The sequence below is a fragment of the Leopardus geoffroyi genome, chromosome C1 (genome assembly GCF_018350155.1).
Source record: "Leopardus geoffroyi isolate Oge1 chromosome C1, O.geoffroyi_Oge1_pat1.0, whole genome shotgun sequence".
Lineage (NCBI taxonomy): Eukaryota > Metazoa > Chordata > Mammalia > Carnivora > Felidae > Leopardus > Leopardus geoffroyi.
In genome coordinates this window covers 45,792,487-45,817,213 of record NC_059328.1, presented here as the reverse complement: position 1 = coordinate 45,817,213, position 24,727 = coordinate 45,792,487, and the positions used below count along the sequence as shown (strand labels likewise).

The 24,727-nt window shown below is 46.6% G+C and overlaps 1 protein-coding gene across 5 annotated transcripts in view; it reads left to right on the top strand.

Moving 5' to 3' along the window:
- PLPP3 (phospholipid phosphatase 3) overlaps positions 1–24,727 on the top strand; it is an 88,102-nt gene that overhangs the window by 21,985 nt on the left and 41,390 nt on the right. For 3 of the 5 annotated variants that reach the window (XM_045477540.1, XM_045477537.1, XM_045477538.1), the window contains exon 2: positions 23,483–23,640. In XM_045477540.1, coding sequence (XP_045333496.1) covers positions 23,483–23,640 — 158 coding nt within the window. Of the gene's footprint in view, positions 1–5,547; positions 5,573–13,604; positions 13,608–15,228; positions 15,302–23,482; positions 23,641–24,727 lie in introns of those variants that run through there. The other 2 variants (XM_045477539.1, XM_045477535.1) reach the window with 2 other exon arrangements.

Genomic DNA, 24,727 nt, shown 5'->3' with positions numbered 1-24,727 from the left:
GATGGCTGCCTTCTGGCCTTTGATCACGTCTTCCCTCTTCAAAGCACCCTCCCCTTCCTCTCTGCATGTGGGAAAGCGTATCCATTCTGATGGCTGGTTTCTGCTCATCCTACTCCTTCACTACGTCCACCTCATCTGAAGTCATCCCAGCTGTGGCACTAGTTAACAGCCTTCAAGAGAGCCCTGAACTGGGGCACCTGGGTGGCGCAGTCGGTTAAGCGTCCGACTTCAGCCAGGTCACGATCTTGCGGTCCGGGAGTTCGAGCCCCGCGTCGGGCTCTGGGCTGATGGCTCAGAGCCTAGAGCCTGTTTCCGAATCTGTGTCTCCCTCTCTCTCTGCCCCTCCCCCGTTCATGCTCTGTCTCTCTCTGTACCAAAAAAATAAATAAACGTTGAAAAAAAAAAATTTAAAAAAAAATAAAAAAAGAGAGCCCTGAACTCTGTTGGTCTAATATTCCTCGCTTAAATAATGGGGCAGTTGAATTAGATGGCCTTTTTTTTTTTTTTTTCCTTCAAGTTTATTTATTTATATATTTCGGGAGAGGCAGAGAGAGTGAGAGCAGGGGAGGGGCAGAGTAAGAGGGAGAATCTCAAGCAGGCTCCACACTGACATTGCTGAACCCCACTGATTGACAGGGCTTGAACTCACAAAACTGATATCATGACCTGAGCTGAAATCAACAGTCGGGCACTTAACCGACTGAGCCACCCAGGCACCCCTAGATGGTCTTTAAGATCTGCTGAGGTCATAAAATATTAAAGACTGCACCTAACACAATGCTTAGTTACTTTGGAGTCTTGATCGTATTGGATGGCTGAGTCCTGTCCCAGGATTTCAACATAAGAAGAGAGATGAAGAGATTGACCTAACAAGTTCCCCAGTCCAGCACTTGCCCAAAGTGTTAACCCTTTATAAAAAACAATGTGGCACAATGGAAAAAGGATGTGTCTTGGGACAGTTCTGGGCTCAAATCGTGGTTCCACCATTTGCTAGCTTACAATCCAAGGAAAGGATTGTACCCTCTCTGAAACTCAGTTTCCTCATCTGTAAAATGGGGGCAGTCATCCCTATCTCAGAGGTTGTCCCAGGATTGGAAGATCCCCTGGCAGACAGCAGCCTATTTCCACACTGACCTCTACCTCTGCCCTGCCCCCCTAGAAACTTTTTGTTTGGAAACCGTTATCTGTCGGAGATAATTGGCAAACTTCAGAACCAGTAAGTGTGTCAAAGAGTGCTACCTGGATTTATAGCATGTGTAGTATACAAAGTGTGGATTAGACGTAGTTTATCTGATCTTTGAAAAGTAGCTTTGGAGCCCTTCCAGAGAATCCTATGGCAGCTGCACAGATAGCTACCTTGCCAGCTGCTCTTGCTAAAGGAAGGTGTTTTCCAGTTGGGAGAGAGTGTGCACGCTGGGGTTTTGTCTTTAATGCATTCCAGTGTTCTGAGGCAAAACTTGCCCAAGAGATTAAGCTGAGCATATTAACCAATATCATTTAAAGTTGATTAAAACTATCATCTTAATTAAATACAAGGGAACAAGAAGTTCTCAGTCTTCTGGTAGCAATTAAAGACTAAAGAGTCAATTTGAAGTTGTTTTTGCAACTCTTAAAATAATACTCCGTCTCCCCCCTCCCATGAAACAGAGTTTCTTAGCTATAGACATGCCCTCACATTGAGGTTTTTGAAAGCTGTTAGGACTACAGACCTGCTGGCCAACGCTTCTGCTGCCAAGGCATCGGAGTTCTCAAAAGCAAGAGGGTTCAAGCTCAGGATACGCTGATTTGGAAAGAGAGCCCAAACAAAGGGCCTTTTGAGGCAGGAAACGGGGCTTTGGCTTCAGCACAGAGCAGTGTGGGATTGGAACAGCGCCCCGGGACTTGCCGAGGAGGAGAGGGACTATGGGATCGATGGAGGAAGTATAAACTTTCCCCATACAGTGAGAGTTTATTCCAAAACCCTCGAAAGTCGGTTTCAGAAGCTGTTATCTTTCCTCTGTCCGCTCAATCTGCACAGCCTGTCTAGTGTGGACTTAACACTAGTATGTCTTTTAGCAGAAGACGGAAATGATCCGTGAAGGTACACACAGACATGACCACTCTAGCAAGGATGTCTGACCTGAGACCAAAGGTTTTCCTTTCGCCACCCAAAGTGACTGCGTTCATGAATTCATTGATTCACCCGCTTATCTGTGCAACATTTTCTGATCACCTGCTATCCGCCAGGTTGATGGAGCTGAGTTAAAGGAGTACGATTCCAGTACAAAGGAGCTTAAACTTGAGTGGACCAGAGCGCGAAGATTGGAAGTCTAGGAGACTGCCTTTCTTCATAAGTACCCACCACCGCGTTCACATACGTGTGGCCCTCTCCCAACCAACAGGCTTTTAAATTTGACCTTCCCTGAAGTGAGACTTCAGTGGTCGCCTCACAGATTTTCTTTTTTTTTTTTTTTTTTTTAAATTTTTTTTTTCAACGTTTATTTATTTTTGGGACAGAGAGAGAGACAGAGCATGAACGGGGGAGGGGCAGAGAGAGAGGGAGACACAGAATCGGAAACAGGCTCCAGGCTCTGAGCTGTCAGCACAGAGCCCGATGCGGGGCTCGAACTCCCGGACCGCGAGATCGTGACCTGGCTGAAGTCGGATGCTTAACCGACTGCGCCACCCAGGCGCCCCGCTCACAGATTTTCTAAACAGCAGCAACCCCACCAACAGATGGAGCCCTGCAGAGACGGTTCGGTTTGAGAAGGGCTATAAACATTGAGAAGACTCAGCGATATAACTCCCGGAAGAGAAAATAAATTCTGGCAGAGCCCATTCATTTTTTTTTTTTTTTTTCCTTTTCTTCATTTTTATGTATCTAAACAGTACCTACTAAGCAAAAACGTCCATGAGCAGTAAAGACCCACTTCCTGTCAACTGCTTTGTAAGGTTGGAGCAGGGGGCGTGGGGGCCGAGATAGAACAATGGGAACAACGAAAGGAAATGAGTGGGTTTGGCAGAACCTTTGACAACAGACAGGATTCTGGGAGGGCCTGGGTCCACCGGGACTGTCACCTAGACGAGGCGCAGCGACTCTGGGTCACCCATTTGGAAAACTAAGATTTCAGGGCAACAGGACTCAGAGATGTGAGCAAGGAGGGACAGTGTTTCGTAGATTAGTGATCTTAACTATTTGTGCTCTGTGCCCCAAATGGGTGTCAGTAATGTAGTCCATGCTAAGAGGCTCCTGAGAGTCAAGATCTAAGCCTCTGCCTTGTAGCATTATTTATGTGGTGGCAGTTAACGAGTATTGTTCCTCCCCTAGTAGTTTTATGGACGCGCTTGACCAACAAAGTCAAGCACACTTGAATTCAGAGGTGCCAGGGCTTTGAATCTGCATCCAGGCTAGGTTATTCTCACCCTAGTTAGGTGTTGTCATGATATGTAGGGACAGCATGTCTCTCTCTTTTGATTCAGGTGGACTTAATTCACTTTGACAACTGGACTCAATCAGAGACATTATAACAGCTGATTGGTTTATTGAACAATGACATTTAGAAGAAAAGTGTCCCGTGTGTTTGTAGATATCTGGACCACGCACACAACTTTTCTTTCCCTCTTTGAATGAGAGCATTTTGTATGGTGGATTAAGATTTGGAGAAAATGCCATATTCCTATACATATTTGGAGAGGCACAGAGAATAGCTATAGGTCTATGTAGAACCCTGAGAGTGAAATCTGAGGCAGGGACTTTCTCTTTTTACTTCTGTATTCCTGTTGCCTAACTCAGGGCTTGGTATACATAAATTGTTCAGCAAAAATTGCAAAAAAAAAACAAACAGATAAACCGAAGTGATTTTTACACTAGCATAAATGTTACAGCCTTTCTTTCTTTTTTTTTAAATAATGTCTTTTTTTTTAAGTTTTTTTAAAAAAAATTTTTTTATGTTTTATTTATTTTTGAGAGAGAGACAGCATGAGCGGGGGAGGGACAGAGAGAGAGGGAGACACAGAATCTGAAGACAGGCTCCAGGCTCTGAGCTAGCTCTGAGCACAGAGCCTGATGCGGGGCTCGAACTCATGAACCGCGAGATAATGTCCTGAGCCGAAGTCGGACGCTTAACTGACTGAGCCACCGAGGTGCCCCTGTAGCCTTTCTTTCTAAACCTATCAGTTTGTTTTTCATCACTGATGTTTTAAACTTGCCCAAATTTGGGAAAAGGGAGAAAATCACTCATCCACCACCGGACACAAATTCTACCACCATTTGGGCATATATCCCATTAGCCATTTTTATTTGAGTTTCTTTTAATTTTTTAGGTATATATATATATGTACATATATATGTATGATTTTCTGTGTTGCAAAGAATTGCCATAATCAAAGTTATTCATCTTTACCCTTATTCAGAATTAAGGATTACCCTGTAACCCTGTACCTTTCCTCCCTGCTTCTCCCCCAGATTGATTCTCTCTCTGGGGTAGTACTGTTGGCCCTGTTTGCTAGGGCTTCTATTAACAAAGTACCACACACTGAGTGGCTTAAACAGCAGAAATCTATTGTCTTACAACTCTGGTGGCTAGAAGTCCAAGATCAAAGTGATGCACGGTGGTTCCTTCTGAGGGCTGTGAGGGAAGAGGTGTTCCGTGTCTCTCTCCTTGGCCGAAGATGGTGATCTTCCTGGGCCCTTGGCGTTCTCTCTCCATGCGCCTCTCTACGTCCAGATATCCCATTTTATTAGGTAACTTGTCATGTTGGATTGGGATCCACCCTAATGACCTCACTGTGAATTACCTCTGTAAAGACCCCATCTCCAAATAAGGTCTCACACTCTGAGGTCCACACATGTTGGGGATGGGAGGAGGAGACACTTCAAGCCATAACACTCTTCCATTTATATGCGAGGAAAACGAGTCCCAAGTCAAGTAACTTGAGCTTTGAACCTAGGCTTCTGTAACTCTGAAATGTGCATTATCTTCACATCCTGTTTTCTACTCATGAATTGAGAATGCCATGAACGGTGGGAAAAAAAAAAATGTCTTCCTTGATGTGATTTTGATTAGTGTGAGACAATGTTTGATGATGGTTAGTAACTGCTAAATTTAACTGCTTGACCCGTTGGAACCTGGGTAATCATGTTCTCTAAAAATGAAGAGAAGTACAGTACACTATGCTTTGTGAAACCTTTCTATTGTTCTGCGGTGTTTGCTAAACCTGTTGCACAGATTGTTCCGTTCCTCTTGGCTCCGTGGCATCCCAATGATTCCCTGGCAGTCGGATCACATTTCAGAGTGAAAAACCTATCAATATTACATAGTGGTCATCCATTTTTATCTTGTTTCTCTTTTTCGTAGATCCCTTTTAGTTTTTCGTTCTTCGGCGTGACTATGGCCAACTAGGAGTACACACGTGCATATGTGCTACACCCCCACATACATACTATTGGTAAGGAAAGTAACATGTATTCAGTAATGTCTAATACGTGGGCCATCCTCAAAATGGCAGAATGGGCCCAATATGTCTTTTACAGGTGTTTTGGATCCAGGATCTAATCAAATTTCACTCCGCATATTTGATGACTGCCTCTTCAGTCTCAAAGGAGACCAACGATCTGCAGCAGATTCTTTTCTCTTCTTTCTTTTTTTTCTAACATTGAATTTATTGAGGGGTTCTGGCGAGTTGTGTGAAAGACTGCCCCACGCTTTGGGCTTTTCTGTTTCCTTATGACTCGATTCATCCAAGTTTGGCGTGAACATCACATACACCCCAGTAGGCCCCAGGGAAGGCCAGACCCAGCGTAACAGTGCCCAGCTGATGTCATCAGCCAGGCCGTGGTCCTGAGGATGCCATGCTCACAAGAAATCCAAGGCCCCTGTTGGAGCTATTGAGTAGAGGAGGTTGTACGGGGCCTGCTCACCCTTCTCCATGAGGCAGGAGTGGAAATGGCCCTTAGATTCAGGCCTGCTGACCCTGAAGCCTGTAAGTAGTGACCTTTGGGGTCGTGCTGTACATAAATACCTGAGTCCCTTTTTCACTGGGACATAAATACCTGAGTCCCTTTTTTCGTTGGTCAGCTCACTCTTCTTTTTCTTAACTTCCTCACATGAGCTTTAAAAAAGGGTGTGACCCGGGATTACCCCCAACTGCCCCCACATCTGTACTTTGGTCATTGTGGGTGCATAATAATATTGATTGGAAAAAAGTGAATGAAGAGAAGGTGAACCAGTAGTTTCTGTCTGTATGGAGACTATCAATATGAAGTGAAGGCCCCAGGCAGTCCCAAGGGACATTCCATTCAAACCAGCCTGCCGTGCTGAGAAAATCCCCAGTTATTTTCCGTTAGCGGGAAATAATCCAACATCCAAAAGGCAACTGGTGTTTTCGAAAACTCTGCATATGTTGTTGCCCTTAACTGCTTGAAAGGAAATGAAGAGCTCCCACTCGGGGACAAAGGACTCCCCTAATCCTCTTTCTTGGTTCTGATGGGTTTTGTAGGAAACACCGTCAGCGATCACGATCACCTCTATGAACGGAGTGCACTTTATATATCATGCTGTATGTTTCAACCCCACACTCACCCCTCAGGAGTGGCTCAGCTAGCCCCACCTAACAGATGGCCTTACAGACTTCAGCAGCTTGCCCAACGTCACAGGACTAAGAAGAAAACGATCCAAGCTTCAAATGCAAATTGAATCGACCCCAAACCCTGTGTGCTTTTTCTGATCATCTATATTGTCACTCACTCACTCACTCACTCACTCACTCACTCACGTCTCCTCAAAAAGCCAAAGGCTTGGTGACCGTCGTGGTACATATTCGGCAACTGTACGTAAAGTAAACCGTGGCCCTCTTCGTGGGCCAGGATAACACCTATCTCTCTCCTTGTTACAGAAGGCGCGCCATCCCATAGTCCCGATAGCAATGGTTATTGGGCGTTTCTGTGTGCCAGGCATTGAATTAAGCATCTTTGCACCCAATGTCTTATTTGTCTCACGTCACCGTGAGGTATGCTGACTTGGTTAAGGTGGAGATGAGCCCCAGGTGTGTCTGACTCCCCAAATCCACCTGCTTAGAGCACCACCGAAGCCATCGTAGTTCAGTTGCCCATAGATGGATTGCCCCTTCGGCAGTCTACACCTAGGCGTGCTCCTGAATAGTGCTCTGTGTTAAGATAACCCGAGAGTCTGAACAGAGAGGCCGCAGCAGTCTGTTTCAGAGAGGTGTTTAAAAGCAAAGAGGGAAAGAGCCCCAGACTCTCCCAGAGAGCAGGCCGTGTTTATTTGAGTTGTGCTGGCCAGGACCTAGCATGGCGTCAGGGCTGTGGGAGGCCTTAATACATCTTATTCAGAATTGATGGGGATGTGTCTAAAAAATGCAGAAGGCTTTTCCTCGGGAAGGTGGTTGGTCACACCTCAGTTAGCAGGGAGCATTAGTTCTAAGGGCCCTGTGCTCCAGTCTGTCCTCCACGTGGCTGCCAGAGTCATCTTTGTAAAGCAGCCTGGCCATGCCACTGCCTAGCCTAGACCTCTTCCTTCATTTTGAGTCTCTGCTGTGTACCCAGCACTGCAGAGAGTAAAGAAAAAGCCCTGTCTCTGCCGGCTAAGAAACGAGTCTTGTTTGAAAGCCGGCTACATGAAACCTAATTTTAGAGCCGGTCAGAGATCCTTTAGTCGAGCTTTTCTTAGAGAGCGTTCTGGAGAGCTACGATTCTTCCAGTCTTGAAGACTCAGCAGAGAACTTTGATGAAGGCTCCAGGGAAAAGGTTTATGCTACATATGCTCTCGGGTGTGACCACAAGGTCCAGTCTCCCCTCTTTAACAGATAAGGAGGCACAATGAGGAACGGAGGCTGTAAGTTGAGAAACACTCCGACCTTGGGCTCTTTCAAAACCCAGCCCAGGGCTCTGTCTGCTGTATAGGGAACCACTCTATTTCTCTGTGTTCAGGCTAGGCAGGCTTAAGGCACATATTTTCTCCTGGATCTTGAAACCATATGTTTCTCAGGCTTTTCCTCCCCTTCTAAGATAGGCCTCTGATGTTTGGTGCCTGAAATCATCCTGTTTCGTTTTTGGTGCCATCTTGGCGAAGAGACTGGAAAGCAAAGTTGACCATGAGGCAAAAGAGAAAGCGAGGAAGAGCCGCGGGTTTGTAGTCTCACAGGATCCCTGTTAAGAAAGGCTGGCTTTCCTGTTGGGATGTCACTGCATCGCTAGACAGCAAGCTCTTCTGAGGGCAAGAACCCTGTTTTTTTCCCCCCGGTTGTCCCCTTCTCTCACACAGTAGGTGCTCAGCAAACATTTGATGTTCATTGTGGTTCAAAATTGTAATCATTTGGTGTATGCATATATAAATTGCATTTTATGTATATTATTCGTCAATTTTTTTTAATTTTTTTTATTTAAAAAAAATTTTTTTTTAACGTTTATTTATTTTTGAGACAGAGAGAGACAGAGCATGAACAGGGGAGGGGCAGAGAGAGAGGGAGACACAGAATCCGAAACAGGCTCCAGGCTCTGAGCTGTCAGCACAGAGCCCGACGAGGGGCTCGAACTCATGGACCGTGAGATCATGACCTGAGCCGAAGTCGGACGCTTAACCGACCAAGCCACCCAGGCGCCCCGTCAATTTTTTTTTAAAGCCTTTGAGTTCGGCAGTGAAATTGCTTTTAATTTTTAAAGCAGATTCCCAAATCACCTGGGAATAGAATCATTTCAAAGGCTCATTAAAAATGAGAATTCTCAGGCCCTTGTCTTGGGAATTCTGGTTGAGTTATTAAGTAGGTCTGGGTAGGGCCTGGAATGTATTTTTTCATGAGTGCCCCTGATAATTTTGTTGATTGGCCAGATCTGAAAGTCGCTGTCCAGAGGATAACTTGGTTCAATCCCCAGCTTTACACTTAAAGACAGCCATGAAAATAAGCACTAGCCTTCAGGCCTGGAGCCTTGAAACAAAGCGTGCTGAGAAATGCAGAAAGGTTATTCGCAGAACAATTGGCCAGTATACCTGGTGTCAGACTGAGAGGGGGTGATGGAGAGAAATGATTTGGAACCCTAATTAGACCTGCTCCCTCGTTCTCAAACCTGCGGCTCTAAGCCCCCTGCTAATTGGCAGTCCCTTAATAGATTAGGACTTGGCATCGGGCTTGCATGTTATTATAAACCACACACAGAAAAACCCAGTGGCTGAGGAACTCCTGCCAAACCCAGGCCTGGGTTTTTGTGAAGCTTTTGAAGTGCACTGGTCTTTCAGTATTTTGTATAGTCAGTGTACTGAAAGGCATCAAACCGTTCCTTTGGATGGGATTTGTGAAGGGCCAGTTTGTTGAATACTTAATTCCCCGAGACCCATTCTGTCATCTTGATGGACAAGCAGGGGCCCACATACATGGTTTTGCTCCCAGCGGTACAAGGAGTGTGATAGGAGAGATTATTTCTCACGGTTCCTGTCCTGTGCTCAGCAATCTGTCCCCCTCCCCGCCGTGCTTTGCGGGGAAGGAAGAAACAGAGGGCATCTACTCTTGTGTCATGCCCAGCTGTTTAACACCCCGTCTTAGGAAATCCTTAGAGCAGCCCTTCCAGGCTGCATGACCTCTTTTGAGGATCCGGAGGTTCTGAGAATTCACTAATCTAGGGTCACAGTGCCACAACAGAGAAGGGAGGGACTCCTATCTAGGTCCACTAATTCCAAACTGTCACCAAACTGGACCAAACCCGGAAAACCATTTTTCGTTTTGCTTGGTGGTCAGTTGATTAAGATGGCTGTGGGGGCGTCTGGGTCGCACCACCGTCGGACTCTTTGATTTTGTCTCAGGTCATGATCTTGCGGATCGTGAGTTCAAGACCTGCATTGGGCCCCGTACTGGCAGCATGGAGCCTGGTTGGGATTCTCTCCCATTCTCTCTCTGCTCCTCCCCTGCTAATGCTTGCTCGCTCTCTCTCTTTCTCAAAATAAATAAATAAAACAAACAAAAGATGGGCTATGAAACAGTTTTCTGTCATTGACCTCCTGAGCCAGGGATACCTGTGGGTAATATATGCACTTACAGTGCTCCCCTTTCCCCTGAAGTTCTGTAGTAGGGTCCCTACTCTGGGGTGAGGCTGCCCCTTACAGAGAGCCACATTATGCAGGCGGATGAGTGGCTGGAGAAGGCGGGCTCTCGAGTGTGCAGAGCCCTGTTCCAGGCTTCCGAAGGCAGTCAGGTATTCCTCAGGCCTCCGAGCAGTCCCAGGGGCCTTGCTCTCTGCTCTCGTCTGCCCAATTAGGTTCCAGTTAGAGGCCCTTCCATTTCTTTCCAAGTCCATTTCCACAAAGGGAGAGCTGTAGTGGAGGCCGAGATTTCCATGAAAACCTTCCAATTTTCAGGCACACATACCAGGCAGCTCTCATGGCAATACCATGGTGAAGGGGAATAATGTTATTTGGCATTTCGCCCTTAAAAAAAAATGTATGTGTGGGGGGCGGGGGGGCGGGTAGGGAGGCTGTGGGAGGATGGGCAGAGAGAACAGTGGGGGCTTTGTAATTTACTGCTACAGAGAGGTCAGGTGGGCAGGGCCATGAGGGGAGGTGGGGTGCAGAGGAGGCCTGAACGCTCCCCTCCCCACCTTGGGATTCACTACCTGCTTCTCCCCTTTTGCCTGATTCACACATTTTGAGAGGTTGTAAGGAGGAAGTTGAGGAGTTTTTATGTTTCTATTTGGAAGAAGGACTCGACATTCTGTCCCTCTGAGGGAAGCTGGCTCCTTGCTGCTTTGCAAGGATTAAGGGCCTGGTTTCCAGTACCATTGAAGAAACATCCCAGGAACTACCCTTTTCTCTCAACAGCTGAAAAATGCATCACAGAGCAGTGGCTTCCTGGAGAGTTTTGGCAAAAGAGCTTCCCTCTGGAACAATAGGGTTCCTATAGCAAACCACCTAGGGTTTTGTGTTTTTTTTTTTTTTTTTACTGCTGCCAGTTCTCCTGTATCTGAATGCCCACATTTTGTTATCCCCATCCTGGTGGGGGGAGGGGGCTGCCAGAGCAACTGAGGGTGGCCCCAGAGACATTTCTGGGATTTCTTACTACAGAAGGCCAGCCAGTTCACCAGAGGCACCCCCTTCTCAGTCTGGGCAAAAGCACCTAAAGATAGGAAGTGCGGTGACTGCACAGAACTGTGCAAAGCCAGTCTGACCCGGTGGCATTTCTGCTTTGCTGTTCTGTGACCGTGTTTCTGATCTTCAGTTTGGGCCTTTGCAAACCCTAGGTGGTGCCGCTTAGGTGGAAGGGGTTCCTGGGAGGAATAAAAGAGGCTCAGCTCTGAATCACCTAGGAGAGTATCCAGTTGGCTGCAGTAGCTGATGCGAATTCCCACCTGCTTCCAACCCACACTGCATTTTTGCTGATAACCTGCTTCTTTGACAGAGCCAAGAGCTGCCAATCATTAACTCACTTTGGATGGGAAGGCCTGCAGATTTGGGGATGTTTTCTGAAGCTCTTGTTTATAAATGAGCACCTATGAATTCTGGAGGGTTCTGCTTGGCCAGTCTCTCTTCCCCAACTGAAAGTAGCACCGCTTCTCAGTTACCCCAGGGGCATAGCGGGCAGGTGGCGAATCCGCCCTATAAGGACGCCGTGGGAATGAAGCCTGCAGTTTGTTTATAGAATGCCTATAGGCCAAAGGCAAAAACTCCTGAATTAGAAATGTCCCTAAGCCACCTGATGAAACCACCCCTTTCATTTTGCACATGAAGAAACAGAGCCTGAGAGAGCAGAAGTGAATCTCTGTATAGTTAGCCAGCCGCGGAATGAACGCTGATGAATACGGGTCATTATTATTGTCAATTATTGTTAGTTGGTATTAGTTTTTGAGGTTGCCTTGCCAACAGAAACTTCCCTCGTACTCCCAACTCACTTGTGATAACAGGTATGTCTTCACCGAGTCAGGGACTAGTGTGGAGACCATTTTCTTCTCTAGGACCCTGGCTGAGCTGACCCAGCTCCGACTACTTGAGACTTCATTAGTCAGTAGGTGAAAGGTTACCTAATTCACTAGGATAGTCACACAGTGTAGAATGACCCTGATCCTTCTATTTGGATTTGACTTACTTCCATTTAGAGTAATCCTGGTGATTACTATAGATCCTTTCTTTTTTTTTTTTTTCAACGTTTATTTATTTTTGGGACAGAGAGAGACAGATCATGGACAGGGGAGGGTCAGAGAGAGAGGGAGACACAGAATCGGAAGAGAGAGGGAGACACAGAATCGGAAGCAGGCTCCAGGCTCTGAGCCATCAGCCCAGAGCCTGACGCGGGGCTCGAACTCACGGACCGCGAGATCGTGACCTGGCTGAAGTCGGACGCTTAACCGACTGCGCCACCCAGGCGCCCCTATAGATCCTTTCTTAAACTAGAAACCTAGTTTAAGGGTTGGGGAAACCTTCCCCTTTTGGGGGGAAACCCCAAATAAGACATTTCTTCTGGAGTGAACAACATTTTTAACTGCCAGTTCTCCCTTTGTAGCATCTTTTCAGCATCTGTGAAATTAGATGGGCTCCCTCAGACTCCCTTTTCTCATTTTTCCTCAGGGTTAAAACTTGGGTAGGAAATGAGGGTAGGTTGCAACAGCAGTATTGTTAACTGGCTCGTCGGGGTGGTGGTGGGGGGGGTGGTTTCCAGTTCTGAATTTTTATTTTTTTATTTTTATTATTTTTTTTTATTAAAATTTTTTTGTGTGTGGCCTTACCTACATTGTTGGCGTTCAGATGACAGCAAGGAATCTTTGAAATGTGTTTACTGGATTAGTCAAGAAACTGGTACTGCGCGTCTGCTGGCTTTCGCGTCACGTGCTAACACATGTCCTGGACGTTCCTGTCACGCTGCATCATGAGTACGCCTCCCCAGACGCGTGTGCTGTCCCCCGAGCGTGCACTCTTAGAGGGCAGGGGCCACCTCTTGTTAATTTCTGTAGCCCGTAATTCTCTCAGTACGGACTCTCCTTCAAAAGCAGCCTTTTTCTCCTTCACTTTCTTCACCACCCAGTGCAGTTCGGAAAACTCGGGGCCTACACCAAGCCTCAGATGTCGGGGCAAGAAGTTTGCCTTGTACTTTAATCAGGTGTTTTGTAATGCCATCCACTCCCTGGATACTTCTAAAATGAAAATGTGGCCCCACAAGTACAACACATAGGGAGGAAATACACTACAAATTAAAAAGTGATTAGCGCGCATTTAGGCAGAAGGTCAAAGGGATTATTTTGGACTTCAAACTTTTCAGCTTTTAAGGGCCTTGTATTCGGTTTCAGAATTGCATCCCTGAATTATTTGTGCAGGTGGCAGCTGTCAGATTTGAAGGAGGCTTCTGGGTTTTACAAAAGGAACGTTTGACAGGCTGGGGAATGGGGAGTGTGCTCCTGGCGTGAGGCTGGTCTTATCCCTGAAGCTGGAATCGCTCCAGCTTTACTGAACTCCAGTGCCGGTCCTTGTCTTGAGCTGACACAGCCCTGACCAGGGTAGTCTGGCCACCTTCTTGAGGAAACCAGTCAAGCTGGCTGATACAGCTGGATAGTAGATTTGCAGGCTGGGAGGGCAGGGAACTCACCTTTGTTAAATACCTACCATGTGATCTGACATCCTCCCAGCTCTTCCAAGTGGGTATTGACCTCCTCTTTTGAAAATTGGGGCTCTGAGAAATTAAGCAGCTTGCTGAAGTTTGCATAGATTTCAAGTGGCAAAACTGGTTTCCAAACCCAGATCCGAGTTGCCTTCTTGAGATTTGTGCCCTTCCTCTGATTGGGAGCTCTCTCCTGGGCAGCGACTCCCAAGAGGATCACAGGAAGTGGGTCAGAGGTGTGCTGAAATGGATCCCTTAGCCCTCGGGGTGGCCGGCCCGGCAGGGTGGGGTGGGGCGGGGCGGCTGAATCACTGAGTGGCGGCCTCCGCGGCTTACCTGGGGCTGCCCCACAAAGTGTTTTCTGATAGTTTCACTACCTGAAAAAGAGGAGGAAACTGAAAATTCGGGGTCTTCGCGGTCATCCAGCCCAACAGCCAGAGGCTGTAAGCTGGTTAGGTTCCCCGTAAATAACTCCCGATGGATTTGTCTGGTCTTCATGAGGTTGTGTGGTCGTGTGTTGTTTCAGGGGATTGTGTTAGAAAAACAGGTTTGGAGATGTGAGAGAGATCAGATTAAAACTCCGAAGGGTGGGGGAAAAAAGGATTTACAAGCCATACACTGTATCTGGGGCAGAGCCAGGTCATCTGGATTTTAGTTTATTTCCTTTATGCATTTCTCCAATATATGTTTGTGGAGCACTCACAAGGCACCAGGAATTAGTCTTTTTGTGTGGGGTATGCAGAGATGAATAAAATGTGAACCCTTTTCTGAAGAGACTATCAGCTGATGTAGGGGGCTTACAGAAAAAGGAATAATTAACGGTGCTAGGATGTGATGGATAAATTCTTGGATTTATAGTTGAACACATAGATAGGGTTAAGATGAAAACATATACATATGGGAGGGGGGGTGCTGGGTGGCTCGGCTGGTTAAGTGTCCGAGTCTTGATGACTCCCGTCATGATCTCACGGTTTGTGAGTTCAAACCCCACGTCGTGCTCTGTGCTGACAGTGCAAAGCCTGCTTTGGATTCTCTCTCTCTCCCTCTCTCTCTGCCCCTCCCCTGCTCTCTCTCTCTCTCTCTCTCTCTTTCTTAAATAAATACACATTTAAAAAAATTTAAGCAATGGGTGTCCAAACTGAGCATCTCTGCCAGCCAGATTTGGCCATGGGCTGCCAGTTTGTGACCTTTGACCCAGGTTGGACCATGCAGCTGGGCCCTGGTGGCCTTGGATCGCCTACCAGCGTGATTTTGTTCTCACAGCGTCTCCAATAACACTCCAACTCTTCATTTTTGGCACCGCGTCTGGCTCCAGTCTTGCCTTTTGACTATCTCGAACTTTGGCCCTCCCAGGTGTCTGATGTCCTGCCAGTCCACATGTTGTTTATTTTACCGCCACGTGAACCTGGTATTTTGTGTACACCTGGGCAGCGTGGCTGGGGTGGGAGCACGCCTGCTGACGCGTGTGTGCGTAACTGTTGGGAAAATAACATTTTTTTTCACCCTCGTGGACTTCCCTCCCATTCAGCCTTGTGCGACCCTTTGATGACACGCGGCAGGGTTCCTGCCGTGATATTTCTTCTCTGCATCAGGGTGCCAGGTCCTGCTAACCACTGCTCAAGCCCCTTCTGTTTATACAATCCCAAGAAGTCCCTGGAATTGCAGGATTTTATGAGCATGCTTTTCCCATGGGATCAGATTGCAGTTGGGAAGGAGCTGGCAAACCCACAGCTGCGTGAGTGAGCTTTTGACTGAACTCTGATCACATCTTATACCTGCTTAAAAGCTTTCAGTGGCTTCCTGTCACCTACAGGAGCAGGAGCTAACATGGAGCCAGGCGATTGGATATTTTATAAACTGTGTCTTCATGCATTGGGAACTATTGTACAAGGTCCTGTTGTATGATGATGAAGCTCAGAGAGGTAAACTGACTTGCCCAAGGTCATACCATAAACATGGCAGGTGGTAGAAGTTAAGACGTGAAATCCTGTCTGCCTGACTCTGAAACCTGACTTGCCCGAGGTCATACCGTAAGCGTGGCGGGTGATAGAGGTAAGAGGTGAAATCCTGTCTGCCTGACTCTGAAGTTCACAGATAAATTGAAAAAAAGTAACTCTGCCAGGGTAGCTTCCATGGCTCAGTGAATCCTTTGTAGAAGAGATATCTAAGTCTTACAGGATGAATAGGAGTTTGCCAGTGGTACTTTAATCCAGATGTTAAGACATCATTTCCTGGAGTTGTTAGGAAGATTAAATGTGGTTATTTATGTAAGAGCTAATAAAACCCCATGCACACATGGGATTCTTGCTGTGTCCTAGCTCTGGGGAGCCATATTGGAAATAAACACATTGGGTCATAACAGAAACTGAGGCAGGAGAGTAGGTGTATCTGAGAGATCCAGAGAGATCAAGAGGGTAGGTGGTAAGTCCATCTCACATATAAGGGGGAGCCCTGCTTTTTATCCTCGTTCAAGGTCAGCCTACACTTTTCAGAGCTTTGTAGCTTTGCTAATCTCTACATAGACATATTTCCTATGTACTTAGCAAGAAAGGCTAACTGGCCCCATCTCTGAATGAACTCTAAGGGTCTTGGTATTCTATGATATATCCTGGTTACACTGGTTATCAGCAGCGGCAAATTATAATCTCTCTGACTCTCAATTCTTTGACTGTATATTAATAATTATTTTAGAGGATTGTTTTGAGCGTTACATCAGTTGACTTATACAGAGCTCCTGGCACGTAGTGTGGGTACCCAAAGAATGCGTATTACTCTCGTCCTTATTGAAAAGAGGGGTCAAAAGAGGAAGGAGGTGACCCAGTTTGACCTGGGGAAGAGCAATTGTAAGTCCTTTTAACTTTGGTAGTTGTGTATTACTAGAAATATCATGTCGAGGGGCGCCTGGCTGGCTTAGTCGGTAGAGCATGTGGCTCTTCATCTCAGGGTCATGAGTTCGAACCACACATTGGGTGTGGAGCTCACTCAAAAATTAGACATATCATGTCGACAAAAGAGGGCTGGGACTCTCTTCGTGAAAGGTCTGAATCATGCTGTTGGCTAGTTTGTTTTTTAGGGGTGGATCTGACACCCCTTTCAAAGTCCAAATGAAAAGGCTAAAATAGCGCTAAGAGTTTTTTTTTTTTTTTTTTAATTTTTTTTTTTTTTTCAATGTTTATTTATTTTTGGGACAGAGAGAGACAGAGCATGAACGGGGGAGGGGCAGAGAGAGAGGGAGACACAGAATCGGAAACAGGCTCCAGGCTCTGAGCCATCAGCCCAGAGCCCGACGCGGGGCTCGAACTCACGGACCGCGAGATCGTGACCTGGCTGAAGTCGGACGCTTAACCGACTGCGCCACCCAGGCGCCCCGCGCTAAGAGTTTTAAGGTGGCTGATATTATTTTGGAGAATAAAGTGGGTTTTTTCCCTTTAAGCGCTTCCAAATAAGAAAGGCCATCCAAAGTTCTTTTTCACATCCATGATTAGACTAAAGACAGATGTCCCTTTGTCACGGAACCGGAGACTTGCCAACGTTGAGAAACTCAGAAACAGTGTGGTTTCTCGATACTGTGTGTCCCCAGCACCTAACAGTGCCCAGTACTCAGGAACTGTCAGTACGTGTTTGTGGAATTGCATTGAAGGCCTTGGATTTGGGCTCAGGAAACCCGGCACCGGGACCAGATCTGCCACTAATGTCTTTGTTTCTCCCATGGAGTTGCTTTCGGTTATGACAGTCTTCTTTTTGTAAAGAAAGGTCTGGACCTTCCAGCTTTGAAGAATGACCATTTGTCAAGGCAAACCCCTAGACCCAGAATATTGCATGTTCACACCAGCCCACAGCGAGTGTTTTTCATGGCAGCCCTTTTCAAAGGTAGGAAACGCCTTCATAGTAAACTCAGTTTTGTCTCATCTGGATTGTGTCCAGTACAAAAATCTGGACAAATAATCGTAAACCAAAGAAAGTTTGCACACTTCTAAGACCAGTAGCAATTAATTACTTTAAATAGAAACCCTGTCACTTACAAGCAACATAAATATTTGTATTTTGAACCTCTAAGTAGTAGTTGGGTTGACCATTCTGGCCTTAAGTGATTAAAAAAAAAAAAATCGGTCATATTTTAACAAGGCATACATTTATAAAGAAAGGGAGGGTCAGGTCATGGAGTAAGAAAACATGAACCAAAAGACAGACAGACCTGGGTTCAAATCCCAGTGACCAACTGACTCAGTGTGGGAACCTTGAACATGTTACAAAACTTCTGGCCTCAGCTTTCTGTTGGGTACAGATGAAAATAATAATGCACATTTTCACAGCTGTTGTGAAAATTCAGATACATTAATTCCTAATTGGATTCCAAGTTTGAACTCAGAAGCCCAGTGTCTTCCATCTATATTTTTCTTTTTTTCTTTCTTTCTTTTTCTTTCTTTCTTTTTCTTTTCTTTCTTTTCTTTCTGTTCTTTTTTTTTTTTTTTTTTTGAGAGAGAGAGAGAATCCCACGAGGGGCAGAGAGAGAGAAGTGGGGCTCACACGGGGCTTGAGCTCACCTAATATGGAACTCAAACTCACTGTGAGATCATAACCTGAGCCAAAGTCAGATGCTCCACGACTGAGCCACCCAGGCGCCCTTCCGTCACTATTTCAAACATCTGGTCCACATTGGTGCCATTTGCCAGCTTTGCATTTTAGATGAGCTGCAGTCTTCAGTCTCTGAGCTTCAGTCTTTCATTTGTAAAGTGAGCACAAGAGTGAAGTCTACACTGTAGGTAAGATGTAGAAAACTCCGTTGTAGAGTTCTCCCAGCTGCCTGATTGGAGCAGTGAGCCTGCGCTTGATGTCCACATACGTGGTCTGCACCCAGTATTCTTCTGTGGGTAGAAGTGTAGGCTTTCTGCAGATATTAGTTTAATTATTACTCTCACAGATCCTGGACTTTGTTTATTCTAAGGTAACCACAGATTGGATGAAATGGCAAGTTGGACAACTCTGGGAAAGGCACTCGAAGGACTTGGTATATAGGAGCCACGGGCAGCCCCTTCCTGATGCTCTGAGTCAGGTCCTGCTGTGGGTCCCGCCCAAGTGCAAAGATTTCTTATTCACTCTCCCACCCCCACTCCTTCCCTTTCTAAAAAAGCACTTTGAGAGCAGGAGGCTGTGTTTAATTTTGTGCCAACGTGAAGCTGTGGCTGAAGGGAGCAGGGCTCTGGGGCTGGGTCACTTTGGTAACACTTCCCACATGACTTTATCAATGGGTGGGCCACAAAAACTTATCCTGTGTTTTTTTACACCCCACCCCCAAACCACCCAACCTGCTCAAGTGTTAGTTTTTCAAAGCCCAAGAAGTTTCAAAGGCCCGAACCCAACACAGGGGCCTTTCTTCACGCTTTGATTTTCTGCCCGTTAAGTGTTTGTCAGTGAGTTCGTATTTCGCCTCCTCTGCAGCCTACATATCCCAAGAGGTCCCTGGAGGTATAGGAAGTTAATTGATCCTTGATTAAAAGAAGGAGAAGTGCTTTGAATTGGGGTCTAGAATCACCAGATGGTATGTACACACACACACACACACACACACTTCTTGTTTCTGCTTTGCAAAAAGCTTGTAATGTACCTTTCATTATAGATAAATCTAAATTCCAGGATATTGGCTTCAGAGTGTTGGTTAAATTAGATACTGAGCACAGATGTGTATGTGGTGAATATTCAGTGAGTAATCGCCCATGCTGTTGCCTTGACTGTTCCATATAAAGCATCTTTTTCTTCAAAGGCCATGAAATTTGCTGAGCTTTAACTAATTTATCAATGTACCTCGGGGCTTCCTTCTCTGTTTCAAGTGACTCGCTTACTTTAGAAAGCACTCGAAAGTCCAAGTGTCTCTGGTAAGTCACTTTAATCCCTTTGAACCTTCGGGTGACTGAATGTGTTCATTTTTATGACTGTTTCTCCCATTAGCCTTTGGGCCACTTGAAGGTTGGGACTGAAATTCCCTCAGCACAGCGACCCAGTCAGTGCCGAGAACAATAATGGGTATCCAGATTGTCCAGATGGCAGTCCTTTATGTGGGGTTCCTCAGCACAGTTCGGGCACAAAACAGTTATTTAGTAAATGTTAGCTACTCTTGCTGTTGTCTGTGTTGACTCTCTCTTTCTTCCTTTCGTTGTCCACCTGTGTGTCTCTTCCAGCTCTGGAGCCAAATCTAAAATCGTGTTCTCGTAATGGCCATCGGTTGTGATGACTGCCTTATTGAAGTCCCTAAACTACTTGGAGTTTCTTGAGCGTACTTAGTCCCTGGACCCCAGAAACCTCCTACTCACATAAGGGTTCCCTCAAGCCTCCCGTCCTCTGTGGGCCATCTTTAATGTCCCCGGTGGAGAAGCCTTATGGGCCCTCCCTGTAATCTATACATACGTCAGTCTGCCCATTTAGAAATATTTTAGTGCGCTTGTTTTTGTAACTTTCTTAAAATACCATAAGCCTCTTGAGGGTGGGTACTATGATGTATTCACCTTTAGGTTCCTAGTCATTAGCACTGGGAATTTTTTGGAAATGAACTGATCAAGAACTATAGTAGTTGGTTATAAAGATGGTGCCAGTGTTGGAAATGGAGATCCTGCTTTGGAAAAGAACAGCCTCCTCTCTGGGTCCTGGAGAGGCAAGGAAGGCATGGTGCTGTATCTCTTGAGGACCAGCTACCCCACTGGAGAAAATGCCTATGCTTTTCCCATCAACTGAAGGGAATCCGAGGTTACTCTCTCCTGGAGTGAAGTCAAGACTTGACTGGCATCACCCCCGATCATACCACACATTTTTAGAGGAAACAGAAAGAGCCATTGGGTCTTCTAAATGCTCTCTCCGTGCCTTTCAAGAAAATAAACAGAACACATTCAGATCCAACTTCTTGACTGTTTGTGGGCACCATCCACATGATCAGAACCGGAAGCTCCCCGAGCTTTAGGCAAGGGAGGAAGAGAAAGGATTTGGATTGCTCCCAGGTTAAGAGAGGGCAAAGGAACGGAATAAACAGATTTTCTTTACTAACTTTCTCTGTGGGATTGTTCCCCCCACCCCCTCTTCGTCCTTTTAACATTTATTGAGTGTCTGTGGTGCGTGCCAGACCCCGAGCTGACATGACCCAGTGCTGTTGCCTGGTTTCCTCTAACTAAAACCCCTTCCTGCACTGATTTTATTCCATGACGTCTTGCCCTACTAGATTGCAAGCTCCCTGAGGGCAGGGCTCGTGCCATCTTTGTACCTCGTGTACACAGTGAAGATGGAATCAATATTTGTCGACTAAATGAATGGATTAGTGTAGTAGTAGATGACATCATCCCAGCAATCCCAAAGCTAGACTGCACTCTTCCCATTGCAGAGATGAGAAGAGCGTTTTGGAGATGTGAAATAACTTGCTCAAGTAGCTGGGAGCAGAGTTGAGGTCATTAACCCAGTTCTGTCTAACTCCACAGCTCTTTTATATGTGTTTTATTGTCCTTAGAAACATATGTTTTACAGGCCTATCATGTGAACACCATTAAAAATAGAAGCTGGGGCCTAAGAGCCCAGCCCAAACGTAAGGCACTCGAGGTCTGTTCCCTTCCTGAGTTTATTAGCAACGCTTTGGCTCCCAGGCACCACAGAGGCTGCGGCCGGGCTCAGACGTGGAGCTCAAGGTTTTTATCACGATGTGTGGAGCTTTAAAAGCGGACTATTAATATCATAGTGCTGGCTTCTTGGCTACTTTTCGTAGCCAACTTGGCCCCATTTCAAAATGTTTAGGCCGTGGAATGAAGATGGTTTGGGCCCGTAGGATATTTTTTTCTCTCCCAGCGCCCCACCCCCCAAAGATCAGCTGACTGTTCTTGCCCCTTCCTCGCCTCAGCATTCCCTCCCTGCCTCACCTCTCCCGCTTCACTCTTTTGCAGAGACACGGTCTCAAGAGCTAATGGTTATTGCCTTCCAGGGTCCCTCTGTGTTTACTTTGAGAAGGTCAGGCACAATGCTGTGGTATGTTGCCGTTTCTTTCTTTTCAAAGCACTAGTATGAATTTGATAAAGTAAATTGTTGTTCTAGCAGGAAGCAGTTAGGGGTCACAAAATAAATAGCCGTAGAATTCAAATAAATCCAAAGAATAAAACCAAATAAATCCATGTGTGTATGCACAGTGATACATAAATACACTTTTTAGAAAGTGAGCATTTTTATCGCTGCTGGTCTGGACCAAAGTAATTGAAAAATTGTGGAGTTCGTGGTACATTTTTTTTTTTAAGAGGCGGTCTGGGGCTTCGAGCAACGTGACGTGAATTCAATTCTTTTTGAAAAACACGAAAGTGGAATTTTATCTTTTCAACCACCGCTTATCTTGGGATTTTTCGGCTAATGAAATTCACAGTCGGACGAAACCAATTTGCACAAAGTTAAATCAGGGATTCAGGCATTTGGGGGTAGACTAAGAGACCCTGAAGGAGCTAAATATTCTCTCTAAATATTCTCTCGTAGTCACTGTTCTCTTCACTTGAAGATGAACGGCACATGCTTAACCGATGGTGTAAAATGACCTCTTCAGGTTATTGGGAGATCCAATACAGAAATGAATGAATGCCTTACACATTGTGGATGGCTCTTACATCGGTGGTGGCTGTTAACAGGATGTTTTTCTTGGTCTTCCCTAGTCCTAACATTTACTGGCTCACCTTTTACTTAGGGGAGTGGTATTGCAGCTTGGTATTGAACGTGGGTGGTAGGGGAAGAGGTCTTCCAGTCCGAGAGAAGAGTAGGAACTGAGGCAAGAGTCGCCGTGTCCTGTTTTCTTGGAGGCTGTGTCCAGGGGGCCACAGACCATGAGTCAGGAGAAGGGAGGTCCAGGTCGCGGGGCACTCCAGAGGTCACACTTTATCTCGTGCGGTGCAACGGCGAGCCGCGGAAGAAACTTAAGCAAGGCAGTGACGTGCTCGTGGTCAGGAAGTGAACGGGTAGATATGTGTGAGAGGCGGTGAAGGTCAGGAGACCGATGCGAAGGCTGCTGCAGTGACCAGGCCAGAGATCTTGTAGGCCTTCGCTTTTTGCTTCAGGGTTGTGAGGAACTTTTCCTGGCAGGTGATGGAATCCATTCGCCATGACCTTTAAGAGAAAGGCATCTGAGCTGAGCCACTGATAAACCAGCAGCAGCTGCGGGAGCAGCTTGGTGCTCCCAGATGCCCTTGGGCTCCGCTCCAGAGCTCGAGGCCGCAGGGCCCTCTGCTCAGCTCTACTTCGTCTTGGTAGGGACTCTTCAGTGGAAGAAAATGGTTGAAAAGGGCACCACTGAGCAGCTACCGTGTGCCAGGCGCTACGCTGGAAGTCGTGTGTGGCTGGTTCTCCTTTTGTCGTCCCTGCAACTCATGTGTGGGGAGACTGAGGCTCAGAAAGATGGAATGACAACCAGGGGTCACATTGGACCTGAGATCCAAATTCAGCTTATCTGACCCCGAGGCCTTCACGGCTCCAAGCAGCAGAGCCTTACGATGAGCCTCTCGAAGGGGGAATGGTGACGTCCGATGCACTTGGCGAACGACACATCATTAGACTCGGGGCCCTGTTGGCGATTGTCACTCGTTGGGCTTTAATGTCCGCAGGGTGTGGTCGCGCGGTGGGAAAGCTCCTCCCCGGCTCTTCCACTGCCTCCCACTGTGCCCTTGGACAAGACCAGAGAATAATGCGTTGCTCCTCCCGGGGGTGACCAGGAAGGAGAGGGCCTGCAGGTGCTGAACACTCTCTGTGGGCTGTACATAGCTGCAAATGCACAGAATTCCTGTCCCTGGCAATGGTGTTACCTGGGCTGGTCTTTGCTGCAAGTCATTCTCCGGCTTCCTTTTATTGATGTTTTCCCTTTCTCTCTCCTCTCCCTTTTTTAATTTTCCGGTGCCTGTGATGGTCGCATCTGGACCAGCGGGCCTGCCCTTCCTCATCATTGAGACAAGCACCATCAAGCCTTACCACCGAGGGTTTTACTGCAATGACGAGAGCATCAAGTATCCTCTGAAAACCGGCGAGACCATAAATGATGCTGTGCTCTGCGCCGTGGGGATTGTCATCGCCATCCTCGCGGTAAGCGCCCGGGCTGCCATGCTCCACCTGTCCGACTTCCCCTGTGTCGTGTTTCAGGATATGTGAGCCAACGGAGGTTGGCCGCGCAAGCAGAATTTCAGTCGGTTAATAATAGTGTGTATTTCATGCGGTTAATGCTGTTACCAAAAGCATATGCTAAAAGTATCATCTGTATACACACATATATACTGAACGTCTTCTAAAAGTATGCTATGCTAAGCACCCCTCTACTCTACTTTGCGTGCATTATCCTCACAGCCATCCAGTGAAGTCCAGATACCGTCCTTGTCTTTCTTCTACAAGTTAGGAGACTGAGGTCTGCAGAGTGAAAATAACTTGCCCACGCTCACTTGGAGCGGTAGAGTTGGAATTTGAACCCATCTGTCCCTTACCCCAGAGTCTGACCTCTGAGCCATGAAGGTGAGGCCCCCGAGGAGGGGTATCACAGGCACGTTCTGCTGTCTTCACACTATGGCTGTGCCTCTGTAACAGTCATGCCACTGGTGTTCTCTGGCATATTGTTTACTTCTCTCATCCAGGGGCTGTGGTGGCAAAGCGAAAATAAAATTGGGACTTGGCATCAAGAGACCGAAGTTCTAGACCTGGCACCCCGCTGACAAGCTGTACGTGCTTAAAACCAGGGATGACCCCCTTGCTGCATAGTGTTGTATTGAGGAGGAAAAGAGAGCATGAGCATTGAAATACTTTGCAAACTCCTGAATTGCTGAGCGGGTTACCCGGTTGCAAGTGTAAAGTCTAGACTTACATACAGCTCATCCCTTAAAGGATGAAGGCCTCGTTGGGAATGCACACATGTGCCACGGTCTTTGACAGAGTCCAGAATTACTTTGGAGCAATGTTAGCCTCGTGGAAATTGGGGCATGGCCTACTTGGGCTTTACTTGGGAGGTCACCACCTTTTGTTTTTAGATGTGTCCATTTGGGGTGTTTGGGAGAGTAATTGATGATAATCCACTCTCCTAATTTGTGAGTCATACATTTTCACAGATGTCCGTTCCACATCTCCAGTATTTTCTGCTCTTTGCCCTTGAACCCCAGCCATGTAGACATAAGGGATAGGCATCATG